This window comes from Populus nigra, chromosome 10 (assembly GCF_951802175.1).
Source record: "Populus nigra chromosome 10, ddPopNigr1.1, whole genome shotgun sequence".
Taxonomy (NCBI): Eukaryota; Viridiplantae; Streptophyta; class Magnoliopsida; order Malpighiales; family Salicaceae; genus Populus; species Populus nigra.
The window spans coordinates 4,618,392-4,633,531 of record NC_084861.1 but is presented as its reverse complement, the minus strand read 5'-3'; the positions used below and the strand labels follow the sequence as shown (position 1 = coordinate 4,633,531).

The 15,140-nt window shown below is 35.3% G+C and overlaps 1 protein-coding gene and 1 pseudogene across 2 annotated transcripts; one reads left to right on the top strand and one right to left on the bottom strand.

Annotated features, from left to right (window-relative positions):
* Window positions 1-32: 32 nt before the first annotated feature.
* On the top strand, window positions 33-5,499 carry LOC133705728 (glutamyl-tRNA(Gln) amidotransferase subunit B, chloroplastic/mitochondrial). Of its 2 annotated transcripts, none has more exons than XM_062131093.1 (10): window positions 33-174; window positions 650-1,312; window positions 1,525-1,766; window positions 2,164-2,304; window positions 2,402-2,605; window positions 3,170-3,367; window positions 4,108-4,176; window positions 4,799-4,915; window positions 5,017-5,109; window positions 5,202-5,499. In XM_062131093.1, exons 2-9 carry the CDS (start codon window positions 679-681, stop codon window positions 5,095-5,097), a joined length of 1,686 nt encoding a protein of 561 aa, XP_061987077.1. In that variant the 5' UTR covers window positions 33-174; window positions 650-678; the 3' UTR covers window positions 5,098-5,109; window positions 5,202-5,499. The 2 variants fall into 2 exon arrangements, with proteins under 2 accessions (XP_061987077.1, XP_061987076.1); XM_062131092.1 differs by having other exon boundaries at window positions 650-1,324; window positions 1,558-1,766.
* Window positions 5,500-8,383: 2,884 nt separating this feature from the next.
* On the bottom strand, window positions 8,384-10,164 carry LOC133705355 (uncharacterized; annotated as a pseudogene).
* Between the last annotated feature and the right edge of the window lie 4,976 nt (window positions 10,165-15,140).

Below are 15,140 nucleotides of genomic sequence, written 5' to 3'. Positions count from 1 at the left end.
ATTGTTTATATTTGAATATAACTTTGAGGATTCAAAATATCTAAAATACAGATGGTTGGTTTTAGAGTTGCAGTGGATGGCTGTTGGGAGGCTGGTTTCTTCTTTCGTAGCAAGAAACCTCTTCTTCTTCTTCTTCTTCAAGTTGTTGGGTTACTTTGCTACTGAAGAAAACAGGTGATGGATTAATTAAGAAATCATTAGTCCCTTCACTGCTAGTACTGCTATGCATTCACTCATGTAATTAATATATGTCCTGTATTCCTCTTTGCTTCAAGTTTTGTCTTTCCATGTTTATTACACTCCTTCAACTCCTTCAACTAATTTCTCTTTCCATTCCTTCACTTGTTTTCAGTATTTTTTGGCAGAAAATAATTCATGGGCTCCTTTCAAAATCACTCCTTTTTTTTTTGAACTTACAGTTTCGCTCCCACCTCTTACAAAACTTTCGGCTTTCATTTTCAGAGTTTAATCATGGATTTATCTTCTGGGTATTCGTCAATTTTGGCCCTTCTCTTCATTTTCAGTTCAAAGCTTTGTGCTTTGTGCTTCGTGCTTTTTGTTTTTTTTCTTTGTATTAGTTTGTTTCTTGCTTTCACATTTTGGTGTTCCTTAAATAGCTTTTGCTTACCACCTATTTGATGTTTTACAGGTAGGTTGGAGTATAAAATCAAGAAAATTATGGCTTCCACGCTGTTTAGAAACATCCAAACCCACCCGATATTGTTGTATCCAAGTGTATTGTTTAGAAGAAAGAATGGTGCCTTGTATTGCACAATGAAAAGCAGCAGCAACAGCACCACACGAACTCAAACAGCCACACAAGAAAAACAGCAGAACCCACAAACCAAAGTTTCTCCTCAAACTCAGACCAAAGGTATTGATAAACGTATAAAAGACTATGAAGCAATCATTGGTATAGAAACCCATGTCCAGCTATCCACTTTGACCAAAGCCTTTTGTGGATGTCCATACAACTATGGAGCTCAACCAAACACTAGCATCTGCCCCGTTTGCATGGGTTTGCCAGGTGCTTTACCAGTTTTGAACTCCAAAGTCATTGAGTTTGCTGTGAAATTAGGTCTTGCACTTAATTGCAAGCTGTCTTTTAACTCAAAGTTTGATAGGAAACAGTATTTTTACCCTGACCTTCCAAAGGGCTACCAGATATCTCAGTTTGATATACCAATTGCAAGCAATGGTTATGTTGATTTGGATCTTCCGGTGGAATTTGGTGGTGGGCATAGGCGGTTTGGCATTACAAGAGTTCATATGGAAGAGGATGCTGGAAAGCTGCTTCATTCAGGAAATGGGAGTTTTTCTCAGGAAATTATTTATTCCCTTTGTTTATACTAGTATCCCTGATTTTTAATTGCATGCAATGTCAATATCAAGTGTTCCTGGTACTGCTGTTGTCATGATTTGTTCATTAGTTTATTATGGATAATGGGGAAAGAGGATTATTAGTTCATTACATTTTTGCCTCTAAATCTTAAGGATTAGATGATTAAACTTGTGTTATGACAGGGTACCTGGCAACTCTTTCTCATCTTTTGCAGGTTGATTTGAACAGAGCAGGGGTGCCTTTGCTTGAGATTGTTTCTGAACCTGATATGAGAAATGGTATTGAAGCTGCGGAGTATGCAGCTGAAATACAGAGGGTGGTCCGCTACTTGGGAATTAGTAACGGTAATATGCAGGAAGGCTCACTTCGTTGTGATGTAAATGTGTCAATTCGACCAATTGGACAATCAGAGTTCGGGACAAAGGTAATTTTAACTTGTGCTTTCAAGAAACTTAAATAAATGATCTCAGTATGTGGACTATTTCAGAACTCAGAAAGCTATAAGTGAAATGCTATGAGTTGTTTTAATCTTATACTGATAACGTGCTTACTGTCATTCTGAATAATGATAGACATGGCATATTCTTGTGAAGTAGGTGAATACATATTCAGCCATCTTGGAAATGCAAAAATTTCTTTTGTCATGCTCTTGACTAGCAGATTCATCCCTTCCTATCTTATTTTATTTCTTGTGATTGTCATTTCATTCTAAAGGATAGATGTATTGTCAAATGCATTCTTTAGCAAATTTTATCTGCTGATTTATTTGTAATTCAAAATATTTATCTGCTGATTTATTTTCTCTTACTTTGTGTTGACAGGTTGAGATAAAGAATTTAAATTCATTTTCGTCAGTTAATAGGGCCATTGATTTTGAGATTTCAAGACAAGTGCTTCTGCACAGTCAAGGGCAAGGTAACTCAATTGTACAAGAAACTCGGCTTTGGGAAGAAGGTGCTCAGGTTAAAACTAGATGCTGTCTCTCATTTTAGAGCAATAAGTAGATGTAGTTCACTCAGTCAGTTAATGGTTACTTATATCATCTTTTACACTGTTTAGAAAACAGTAACGATGAGGAAAAAGGAGGGGCTTTCTGATTATAGATATTTTCCAGAACCAGACCTTCCAGAAGTTATTCTCAAAAAAGAATATGTTAATAGTATTCAGAATTCTTTGCCAGAACTTCCTGAAATGAAGCGCCGGAGATATGAGAACATGGGACTAAGCATGCAGGATGTTCTTTTCCTTGCAAATGACATAAATGTAAGCCCTTGTCACGGTCCAGAATGCCTCTTGTATTTTCTAGGATCTATTTTTCAACTGGTCTGGGACCAAATATATAAATTACTGCATTCATATTATTTACTTTCATTACAAGAACTGTGGTATAGAAGTATTGAGAAAAGATATACTTTGGATTAGCGACCCTTGGTTATATGTTCTGGGAATTCTCAATTTGAAGCTGTCTTCATCTCCTCTCTTGTTTGTTACAATGAAATTTTTCCTCAAAACTTTGTTGTGGAAAGCTTGTGGTATTTGCCAAAATTTAGCAATCACGCATACAGAATGTTGCAAGCTTCAAGAGCACATCATGCTTCTACAGAGTGATGTATGGTTTGATATGCTAGTTAATTTTCAGGTTATTGAATTCCAAACCTCTGAAGCTGCACCTTGAGCAATTTTCTTGTCTTACTGAAAGGAAGCCTGAAGGATTATAACTATTGATTTCTCAATTCATGTGTTTGTTGAACCATAGCATTTCTTGTATAAGGTTTCACACTGGAATGATCTTATGTAGGATTTTCTTTCATCAAATGATTTTTTTAGGTCGCTAAATTTTTTGATGCAACAATCGCCAAGGGTGCTGATGTAAAGCTGGCTACAAACTGGATAATGGGGGATATTGCTGCCTATATGAAAAATGAAAAGGTATCTATAAATGACATTAAACTTATCCCTCAGGAGTTGGCTGAGCTAATAGCTTCTATTAAAGGTGGGACTATCAGTGGGAAGATTGGGAAAGAGGTAATGTTTCCATTACCAATGCTACTTCTTATTCAAAATTCTTCAGGATCTTTTTCTTTTCTTTTCTTTTTCTGAAGCAACAGGATGTATTACCCAATAATCTGATCTCTATAATATGTTGCTTTAATTTTACAAGAATGAATGTTATTTCAGCCTTTAGTTAACTTTGCAGCTTGCTGCAAGACAGCTCCTTTTATTTTTCAGTAAATTTCTCATGACTTGCTGTTTTAAGTTTTTTAAACAAGGAGGATAAAACATAATTTACCAACCTCACCAGTTTAAAGATTTTGCTTCTTTTTCTTGGTTGATTACAAAAGCCTCATTAGCATGTAAGCAGATTTAACCTTTTTATTTCAGTTTTCTTTCTTCTTTTTTTCCCTTTCCCTTTGTTTTTGACCTGTATATCCAAGAATTCTGCAAGAGATAATTAGAGCTAAATAATTGAAATGCTTAAAACTCTGCAGCCTCATATAGGAGTTACATGCAGGCTTAGAAGCCTGCGGCGTTATGTTATACAGGAATTACATGCAGGCTTGAAATTTGAAGTGTCATGATGTACATGAATTACAGACAGGCTCATGTCTGCAGCCTCATGTTGTAGAGGAGTTACAGTGTTCGAATCTGCAGCCTTTATATTATTTTCTCTGTACTAATGAGCAATAAACAAGGTAGATTTTTGTTCCTATGGGCACAACTAATAATTCTTCATTTTTTGGGAATTCCCTATTTATTGCTTGCAGATACTGTTTGAGCTCATAGAAAAAGGTGGAACTGTTAAGGGACTAATAGAAGAAAAAAATCTGGTTCAGGCAAGTTATCACTTTGCCCCTCTAGCATATATAACTATTGTCCACAGCAATAACTGGGAGTGTTCAGCAGTCTAAGTACATGTTCACTTTTAGTTTAGAAGTGGATGCCCTAAGTTTATGCATACATAAGCTACAAAATAAGTGATTGCCTTTGCCATGCCAAACGGAAGAAATAAATAAATTAACTGGAAGCGCGGCTGCATGGCTTTTGGGTCAAGCATGGTGTCAAGAACTTGGAACGTGAGGAAAAACTGAGTTTCTTGAATTTACTATTGAACTTTCCACCTTTACTTCCATTAAAAGGTGATAACAAATAATGTATCATTCAGCTGGCCATGTTCTAATGAGTTGGTTATGGTGTTGGGAAGCTTAGAAGCTTAGCTTGTCAAAGCAATGTGCTTGATATTGAGCATGGCTACTATGGTTGGTGAAAAGACTGGATGAGGTATCTACCAATCCAGTCCAAGCCTTATCTGCTGTTCAGTTTCCTAACACGTTTAAAAGTTTGAGATGGGTGTAATTTCAGTGATTGAATATGGCATAAATGTTGTATGTAGATCAGAATGAGAGGAACATTTTTTAGGTCAAATAGGTGGGTTTCTGACACGTTTCAATATAACAGATAGTAGATCCTGCTGAAATTGAGAAGATGGTAGATAAAGTGCTTTCAGAGAACCCAAATCAGTTGGAACAATACCGTGCAGGAAAAACCAAGATACAAGGTTATTTTGCTGGCCAGGTATAAAAACCATAACAGGTTATGAGATGAGCCTTCAAGCAAATTTTTCCTGATTATGCTTTAGAGGATCGGGACAATTCTGAATGCTGATTCATTCGCAGGTGATGAAATTATCAAAAGGTAAGGCCAATCCAGGACTTCTGAACAAGATCCTTCAACAGAAACTGAACGCCTCAAGTTAAAAGACTTCGCAGGTGACATCTCCTTGAGCTTCTTGTTTCATAATTCACACAGCACACACTAGTTATATCCCATCATAAATCTTGTCTTCCTTGGGTGTTGACAGAGAATGCGCTAAACATGGTGGCCTGGGGCCACTGCTGTTCCATTGATTTTGATTTTACTGTCAATGGCAATCTAAAATGTTTTGCATATGAACCGTCATCTTTTATACGGATCAGAAGAAGCGGATTCAAGTCCTACCTAGGTGTTGGTTTGAGCTTCGAGGAGTGGCCAATCAGCTTTACATTTATGACTGGCCATGATTGAGATTCATTTTTATTTTTATAATAACCATGTATTCCCAGCGTTAGCATACTGAAGCATAATGAATGAGAATACCACTGACATGACTTGAATATTCATATGTTATTGTTTTAACAAGTAAAATATGCACTCATTTTTTAGTAAAAGAATCTGCAATTTATGCATCTTTGGGAGGCCATCAATGACAGTCCCGAACTTTGACTCGTGTGAATCAGAAATCTTCACATTCATGGCTAACAAGCATTGGCACCACGCACAAACTGCCATCTGAGAGCATGTTTCATTCTTGAGCTTACTTTTCCTCATTGTTCTCCTCCGTTTGTCCCCCATTCTAGTAAGTTCTTCTCGTCTCTGTTTACGCAATTAAGTTGTCCAGTTCATGCTCAAGGTGATGCGAGAAAAATTTCACCTTCTGACTGGAACAATGAAACTTAAATAACAACAAAAAGACCATGGTAAATATTTTGTGAACGTTGTTGTCCATTCTAGTTCTTGCTTGCATTGCAATTTGAGCAAGGCTAGTAAATCTACGAGTCAGATGGCCTCTACAGGAAAAGGGAATTTTTTAAACTTTTAATTTTAGTTTTAAAACCTGAAGCAGCACCCGTAGACCGGCCTGCCTGAGTTGAAAAAAGAATAAAAAAAACAAAGCAGTTAAAAATCCGAATTAACTGATTAATCTAAAGTTCTAAGGTAAAACCTAGTAAAAAACATGTCGACTTTTCTCTCTTTTTTTCAAAATAACGATGTTTTAATTATTATTTTTTAAATAAAAAAATTGCGTTAACTAACCAAGATAAAGTTCCTGATCCATGATACAGGTATTGCCCCGGAGTTGATCTTGGTAGAGATTTAAAACTATAATTCAAACCTATTAGTTTTAACCGTGCTATCTTCATTCTTTTCCCTGGAGACCCAAAATAAAGGCAGATAATTGCTTGCACATGAACTGGGGAAAGTCTCACATGCAGGCATCGGCACAACACAATTCAAGTCAATATTTTAACGATAAACGTTGGCATTTGCCCGTGCCGGCACCGTAGCAATCCCCTATTCAAACTTCTTGGCAAGCTCACATGTCCTTCAAATTTACAACACATAAGAGAAGAATATGTATGGTGCAAACGCAAAATGGAAGCTCCACAGCGAGGCTTAATATCATTCTATTTTCCTGAAGTCTGATCTATTCAACCAGTGACGCTATCACAGATGTTATCTATAAGGTTTCCTCGGGCTGGACAGATAATGGCCCTCGAGTGCAAAGCCAGAAGGGAGTGTTTCCATGCTCGTGGACATCTGGAGCTAGAAAGATAACCTGCAGCATCAAGATTTTCCATACTAAACGATATTATACATGTACAAAGAACACGACAGATTTATGGAGGTTTACAGGATCATCCATCATAGAAGCAACAATAGTCCCGCAAAACATAAATGGCTCTAAAAATTGATGGAAGAGGCTCACAGCTATGCCAAATATACAGATAGAAAATTGATGTATAGAATACGACCTTGGTGCATTGCCTAGTTTTAAACTCAACGATATAGCTCAGGTATGATTGCCACCGTGGACCATTCACTGCTGTCAGAGCTTCTGAAGTTTAGAGTAGCAGCAAATCTCAATCTATTGAAATCACTTTATGTCAAAGTTAAATGCCCTTTGGATTTTGGATGTCAAGAGATAAAACTCTCATTTTCCTAGTATCAATTACAAGATAAATCAGTCCCATGTTATTGCATGTAAAAGTTTATATCAAGAGTAGAATTGAGAAACATATCAAAACTTATCGAGAGCATTTACCATCACTAATGGATATAACCAACTGTACTAATCCTTTGCCCCATTGACAAAAGAAAATAAACTTGGTTCTTTGCAAGGACTAGCACAGAATTTTGCAGTTGACTCCGGCTACCCTAGTCAAGGTTGAACTTCATGTCGGCCAAGCCAGGTAGGATAAAAATACAATCAATAAACAGTGAACTGATACACTAATCATAACACATTTGTGCTCAATATGCATGCACTTTATGCCTGAACTAGATAGGATCAAACCAGTTTATCAACTGTCCATACTCAAAGCAATATGAAAGGGTAGTAGAATACAACAAAGAAGTAAAACAGCCAAAAATCTCAGGAGCTTTCCAGAAAATTACATTTATGGTTTTACATCAGTAACAAAATGATTAACTTGCAAGAGTTGAGATGAGTTTGCCCCAAAGGCACTGAATCAATTCTCACCAATAGCCGCAAGTAAATTTCAGCATAGATGAAACTACTTTGTTCTTCCACTCATCTGTTCAGCAGGATATGTGCAGTCTCTCTCTGGCAAGGTGTATGAAGTGGGTTGATCAACTGATATAAGTGCCTAGTCAGATCTGAAAACAACTAGTCCCTGCAGCCAGAAGCAAGAGATGAACATTAGCTTCCATGATACTGGCCAGTCTAATCTAAGCACTGCTAAAATGATTGAAAATGTCTGCAACAAATCTAATAGAAATTAAGCTGTGATACTTCAAATTCATGCCCAATTTAGTCTAACAGCGTATTGTCATAATTGGAAAATGGCTAAAGCATCCACCAAACATGGAGTATCTTCACAACATTAAACTAGTTTATTTTTTTGAAGGAAAATGCAGTGGCGAATAATTTAATGGTATAAGGAGAACATCCACGCAATCTTTCTATATGCACATAATAATTCCACCTCCAGTAAACCTCAATTTGAAAACTTTGAATCTAGCCTTAAGCACAGAAAGGACGATTTAAATTATATAATGCAGAATGAAAAACAGAAATAAGAATACGAAAATCCAATGAGCCATTGAAGGAAAGGGATGCTTGCTGTTGGAGCTCATGACTGTGGAATATACAGTGCAGGTTGAAAACAACACAAGACATCCAGGCACATTGACTCAAAAAACTAGCCTATAATCATTAAACATGAAAATTATTTAGTGTAAAACTTGTGCGAGACATGTTACTTACCAGTATTTAATCAAGCCATCCCAGCCACAAGTTGCCACTTTACTTTGCTCTAGTGGATGCCACTCACACCCAATGCATACTCCCTCGTGACATTTGAGGGTCCTGAAAACTTTACAACTCTTCCAGTCCCAAAACCAGCATTTACCCTCACCATCTCCTGACATAACAAATCGTCCATCTGGTGAGAAATTGACTTGACAGGCATAACCAGCTACAATGTGCCCAGCGAACCTCTTCTTCTTATTCAACTGGAATCTTTCCCTGGTACTATAAATAAGGATCTGGTTATCCAAACTCTGCGCAGCAAGCCAATTCGAATTGGGATGAAGAGAGATCGCCGGCATAGAATGCATGTGAGGCTCACTAATGTACTTTATAACAACAGGGATCCCAAATTCCCATACACGGAGTGATTTATCATCACTTGAAGTAACAAATCTCCTATTATTATCCACAAAAGTGATGGTATTCACTGCCCCCAAATGCTGGTCATACTCCTGAGTAATCTGCCCTGAGTTCATATCCCACTGCACAATCTTCTTATCACTCATGCCCGCCAACAATATATTCTGCTTATCATCATCAGGATTGAGCTTAACAACATACGGAATCTTCCCAGTTGAAAACGTAGAGATAACCTGGCCAGTCTCTGTATCCCAGTACTTAATATTCTTATCATAACTAGCAGTCAAAAACTTAGTGCCATCATTACAAAATGAAATATCCCTAACAGCCTTAGAATGACCCATGTAAGTTCTCATACACTTGCCCGAATTAAACACATCCCATATCTTCACCTTTGTATCCATACCCGCAGAAAGTATCAAGTGCCCATATTTAGGGAAAAACCTTATAGCAGAGACTCCTTTAGTATGCCCACTCCATGTATGCACCAACCTCTTAGGTATATAGCAATGATCATTACTTGCTTTAGCATCTTTAGGTGGCGCAAGCCACGACCTCCCTTGATAATCCCTCTCTTCTTTACCATGAAAAGTAGTCTTATCAGCCACAACCTCACCTTTTTCACCGCCAGCTTTCTCCGCCTTCTTTCTCGCGTGCTCCTCCGCATATTTTTGCTGCTCTTCAGACAACTCAGTTTGTAATCCCTCCTTTTTACCGGCCCAAGGGCTCTTCCTATTCTTCATCAACCACGCATCCGTGGCCGGATTCTCGACCTCCTCCTTATCCATTACATCATCGCCATCACCCTCTTCCTCGGTTACTTCCCTTTTCTTCTCAATTTTCCGCTTCTTTTGTTCATGTTGCGGAATGTTATAAACAGAAATTCCATTAGTTTTCTCTAAAGTATCCAAATCACCAACATAATTATTACCTGCAGAGGCGGACGGGTCCGCCGCGTAGCCATACTTGTGGAAAGTGTTGTACTGCTCGTCGAAGACGAAGGAGTCGATGGCAGCGTTCTCGACGAAGCCGAGCTTGTGGTTGCGCATGCCCTGGGCAATTCCGTCCTTGGCGTAGGGATGGGCGGGGCCTAGAACCGGAGCCCATAGCTGGTCGTAAGTAGGGTTGAAGGCGACGGCGTGCTGAACGGGGTCAATAGGTTTAGAGAGGGTCTGATTGGCTACTGTTAGGGCTAGCATGGTGTCGTCCACTTTGGGAGCGGCGGATTTGGAAGGGAGGAGGCGCGGAGGGGATGATGAATCTGGGGAGGAATTAGGGTTTTGGCCATGGTCGTCTAATTCGTCGTCGTTATGGTAGTTTTGGAGAAGATCCATCGTTGGGGATGGAGAGAGGGGTGCGTTACCTTGTTCATAAAATATGTACTCTAGCGGATCCGCACACATTAAATGAAAGGGTAATATAGTCAAATAATAAATCTTAATTCAATTCTAAACATTTCAAATTACACGATTCGATTCGAATCGAATTCTAGTAATTTAAAATTTGTTTCAAATATAAGAATTCGGCTATTAAACGATTGATCTGTTTGCTGAAATATAGTGTTTTTTTTAAAAATAAATTATTTTTTTATGTTTAGCAGTGTAATAAAAAATAAATTTAAAAATATTTTTTAGTGTTTTGTTATATCATGAAAAATAAGGTAGAAAATAAATTATTAATGTTTTATTTTTAAAAAAATTTATTAAAATAATAAGGAACAAATCTTACAAATTAAAAAGTTGAATGAAAATAAAATTGAAAAAAAATATAATTTCATAAATTATCTCAAATAAAATAAATAATAAATCAAATCTAAAAAAAAATGAAAGATGAAGAAATTAAAATAAAAATAATTAACATTTTATAAATTATTTCAAATAAAATAAGTAACAATCAAAATAATGATGACCAAATTTGTTACATAAAAAATTTCAATAAAAAAATATAAGGGAAAAGCAAATAATAATTATAAAAATGAGAACCAAAGTTAATATAAAAATTAAATTTTAAGAGATGAAATTGAAAAATAAATATTCAAAACAAGATATATATATATATATATATATATATATATATATATATATATAGCAATCAAAATTTTTAGGACCAAATTTGATATAATCAATAAATAATATGACATTTCTAAATTTTTCACAACTTTTGGAAAGTGTTTTCCACCCAAATTTTTCAGGAAAATATTTTCCTGTAAATCAAGCCAAATTTTCCTTTGACTAGAAAGTGTTTTCAGTTAACCAACTTTCCTAAAGGCAAACAAACACAAGAAAAATTGAAAAGTAGTTTCTCGAAAAGTGAATTCCGAGAAACAAATAAAGCCAAAATCTCAATCAAGACCCACGCCCTCTAAAGCAAAGGAAGGAACGATTGCCACCCACACACAATCTTTTTATATTAAAGGCTAGTTTGGTACTAACTATAAATAGTAACATTGTTATTAAACCGGTTTGACCTAGTGAGTCAACCTGAAAATAAATTTTTTAGTGAGTTAAGTTTTTTTTTAAATCAACCCATAATTCATCTAGTTTAATCTGTTACATGATTTACTCGATCAAAACTCGATTTGAACTTTGACAAGAAGCATTTTTTAAAAAATAATATTATTGTAGATTTTTTTAAGAGAATTAAAATGATATGGTGTTAATTCACCCATATCAAGAGTGTGTTTGTTTTTGTGATAATTATTGTGGTTGTGGTTCGAAAAAAATGATTTTGAAAAAATCACTTTTGATATGGTTGGTTCATATAAAATGTATGTTTGGTTAAAATTATGGTTTGATTTTTATTTTTTTTACCAAAAATCATGGCATGATATGTTTGGTTAAAATTGTGGTTGAGATTGATGTTGTACATAAAATGACTAAAAAGAACATAAATTAATTTATTATGTTTTTAAATAGGAAAAATAACATTTAGTGCAAACAATAATCGATATAAAAAGAAATTTGTTCATTTTTATTAAAAAAAATAAACATTATTGCCCCATCAAACTTGTTGCAATGTCATCACGAATATTATCCATACGCGAAGCCTTCTGGTGCCCACGTGTTTGTGATTGTGAAATCACATCGGTTAAAAAATCATTAGGAACATAATCAGGATGACGATCAAACTCGTTAAATGCAACATCTTGAATCGACTTCCTTCGAATGTAGTTATGAAGTGTCATTGAGGCGACAACAATTAAACTTGTGTTTTGTAAGGAAACACAGGCATGTTTTGCAAGATTCTCCACATTTTCTTCCAAACTCTAAAAGTACGTTCTATTACACATCGTAGCGATGAATGAACACGATTGAATATTTCTTCTCGACTTTGCGGTTGTCCTCATCGAAGAAATTCTGGAAGATAATATCTTCCACCTCTATATGGCCCCAAGTAACCGTACTCATTTGGATATCTTAAATCAGCGAGATAATACTTCCCTGCAACATTACAATTTTCATTCAAAACTTAATTCCTATTGCAGACCAAAAATAAAATTATGTAAATTTTGAATAGCATCCCTATGTTTAATTTCTCAATACCTTCTGGTGGCTTCGAAAATCTTATATTTTGATTATCAATCGCCTCAAGAAATTTTCTTGTATCGTGTGCATTACCTTCCCATTCAGCCCAAACAAATGTAAATTGCATGTCAAAGCTACATGCCGCCATTATATTTTGAGTGGGTACACCTTTTCTGCCAATAAATGATATTTGATTTTTTTGTGATACACAAGCACATACATGTGTTCCATCAATCGCTTCAATACAATTCTACAAAAAAAATAGTTTGTCATTCAATTGAAATGTAGTTAAAATATTTTCGCAACCTTTTCCATTATTTAATAACTTAGAAAAATTATTTTTCACCTTGAAAAGTGGCATATATCTTGGATTCATCGTGATTTCTATTGGTGTTGTGGAGAATTCTGGATCTACTGGTTTGATTAACTCAACAACTAACAAGCACACTAACCTAAGAACTTCGTTGAAATATCTGCTTACGGTTTCACCAGAATGTTGAAATCTCTCCTGAACTTTCCTGTTTGAAGCTCCTAGAGCTAAAGTATAGAGAAACATGTCTGCCTTCTCAATAACACTCATCCTCGTATATTGTTTTCGCCCGTACAACATTTCCAAATCAACACACAAACTTTGTAATGTGTTTGCATCCATCTGAAACATGTTAACACAACGTACCAAATGCTCGTTTAAAATTTCATTCAACCATCTCATTCTTGTATTGTATGAAACCGTACATGGTTCCTTATAAATATAATTATTATAATACAAAACAAGTGCTCCATCCGTGCATAATAATAGTTTATTGTGATCACACTCTCTAAGCCCAAACAAATCACCTTCCTCATCATCATCGTGCTTATTTTCATTATCATCGTTGTCGTCATCTGTATTGTTCCCATTATCAGCATCGTTACTGCATCCAAAACCACTACAAGTACTTGTACCACTAAAACCATTTGAAATATACTAAACAACATTATTCATAACATTGTCATACTCGTCATCAAATAAATCATTAAACCAATTTGCGTCCATATCTACAAAACAACAAATTGACATATACATGAAATTACCATAAATTCATTTAGACGGGGGAATATGTTTGAATATTAAATTTGCATGTGACATCAACTTAAACCTAAATAAAAATTATAAAGCATTTCTAAAATTATATTAATTAATGAATACAATATTACGTGCAACATAAGTATACTTCAATGTGACATTTTAATTACATAAATGGTTTTAATTGAACATATCTTATGGTATCTAAGATTAATTTCAAATTCAATTAATTGAGATGGAATGAGGATACAAAAACAAAAGTGAACATGGGGAAATAATTGTACATAATATGAGGAAAATTATTTAACTTCAAAACCAGCAGCTTACTTTCTCAACAACATGCAATTCAAGTGTAGAGTAATATACATGTTGACAGCTAAAAACCACTGTCAGTAATTGCTATTGTTCTTTAAATAGGCTATCAAAGACATGGATATCAACGTGAACATACAAACCTTCAACAACAATTCAAATCAACTTTACACCTACAATTCCAAACTCCAACATCAAACAACAATGACTAATTAACAACCATTTAAACTGAATTCCCAACATCCAATTCTAGATTGCAATAAGAAAAAGAACAAATGTCAACAACCATTCAAACCATATTTAACACCTACAATTACAGCTTCTAATAGGAAGCATTCCCAACAAATTTTCCAACTTCCAACGGGACCATTATCCAACAGATACAACAGAAATTCAATACATCAAGATATTATACATTACAAAACATTATTTGAAAAATACAGCAATGACTAATTAACAACCATTCAAACTGAATTCCCAACATCCAATTCCAGATTGCAACAAGAAAAAGAACAAATGTCAACAACCATTTAAACCACATTCAACACCTACAATTATAGCTTCCAACAGAAAGCATTCCCAACAGATTTTCCAGCCTCCAACAGGAACCATTATCCAATAGATACAACAGAAATTCAATACATCAGGATAGTATATATTACAGAATATTATTTGAAAAAAATAGCAATGATTAATACCGTACATTGAATGTCATACTTGGTAGCAAACATTATATTTAAAACATAATTATATTATAACAACACAGCAGCAACTTTGACATGCAGATCAATATATCAAAGTGAAGGTTTGTTGTTGTAACTGTCAAAAAACACAACACCAAAATATGTTCATGACAGATCAAGAGAAAAATTATGTTCATGAATCATTAACATAAAATAACAATAAACGCTTATTTACACTTACATCAAGGTTTTGCGCTTGATTTCCTCTTGAATATTAGTTTCAACCATTGAAATTTTTTTTCCTTATCTCCAATTACCGCCCATATTTCCCTCATGTTTCTAACCATGAAAAACTCAGTTGTAAAACAATAAAGCTCATTGCTGAAAACCACTTTCTCAATGGAGTGAAACTCATTCATGACCTCTTCTATACTACATCCTTTTTTTTATCCCAACCACTTGATGTGTATTCACTCCTAGTAGATACACTATCAACTAATCGATCTAAACGCGAAAACAGTTGCGATCCCATTCCCGAACCCTTTTTTTCCACTCTTTTGTGTACATTGTTGAACACCTTTTCTCCTCCCACTACTACTACTAGAATTGCTACTACTATTGGCAAAATTTACACTAGTAACCATATTATTAACATTCTCTATAAAATTTGGTAAAGTATCCTCCTCGGAATCACTACTACCTTCCTCTAGATGTATATCCTCATTAGATGCATTCTTTCTCCTTTCACTTACACCACCATCAT

Excerpts from the sequence above, each read along its gene's own strand:
- LOC133705728 (XM_062131093.1), top strand. The coding sequence starts at position 679 with ATGGCTTCCACGCTGTTTAGAAACATCCAAACCCACCCGATATTGTTG. Across the intron at positions 2,305-2,401 it reads TTTGGGAAGAAGGTGCTCAG|AAAACAGTAACGATGAGGAA; the intron begins GTTAAAACTAGA and ends TACACTGTTTAG. Across the intron at positions 4,177-4,798 it reads AAGAAAAAAATCTGGTTCAG|ATAGTAGATCCTGCTGAAAT; the intron begins GCAAGTTATCAC and ends TCAATATAACAG.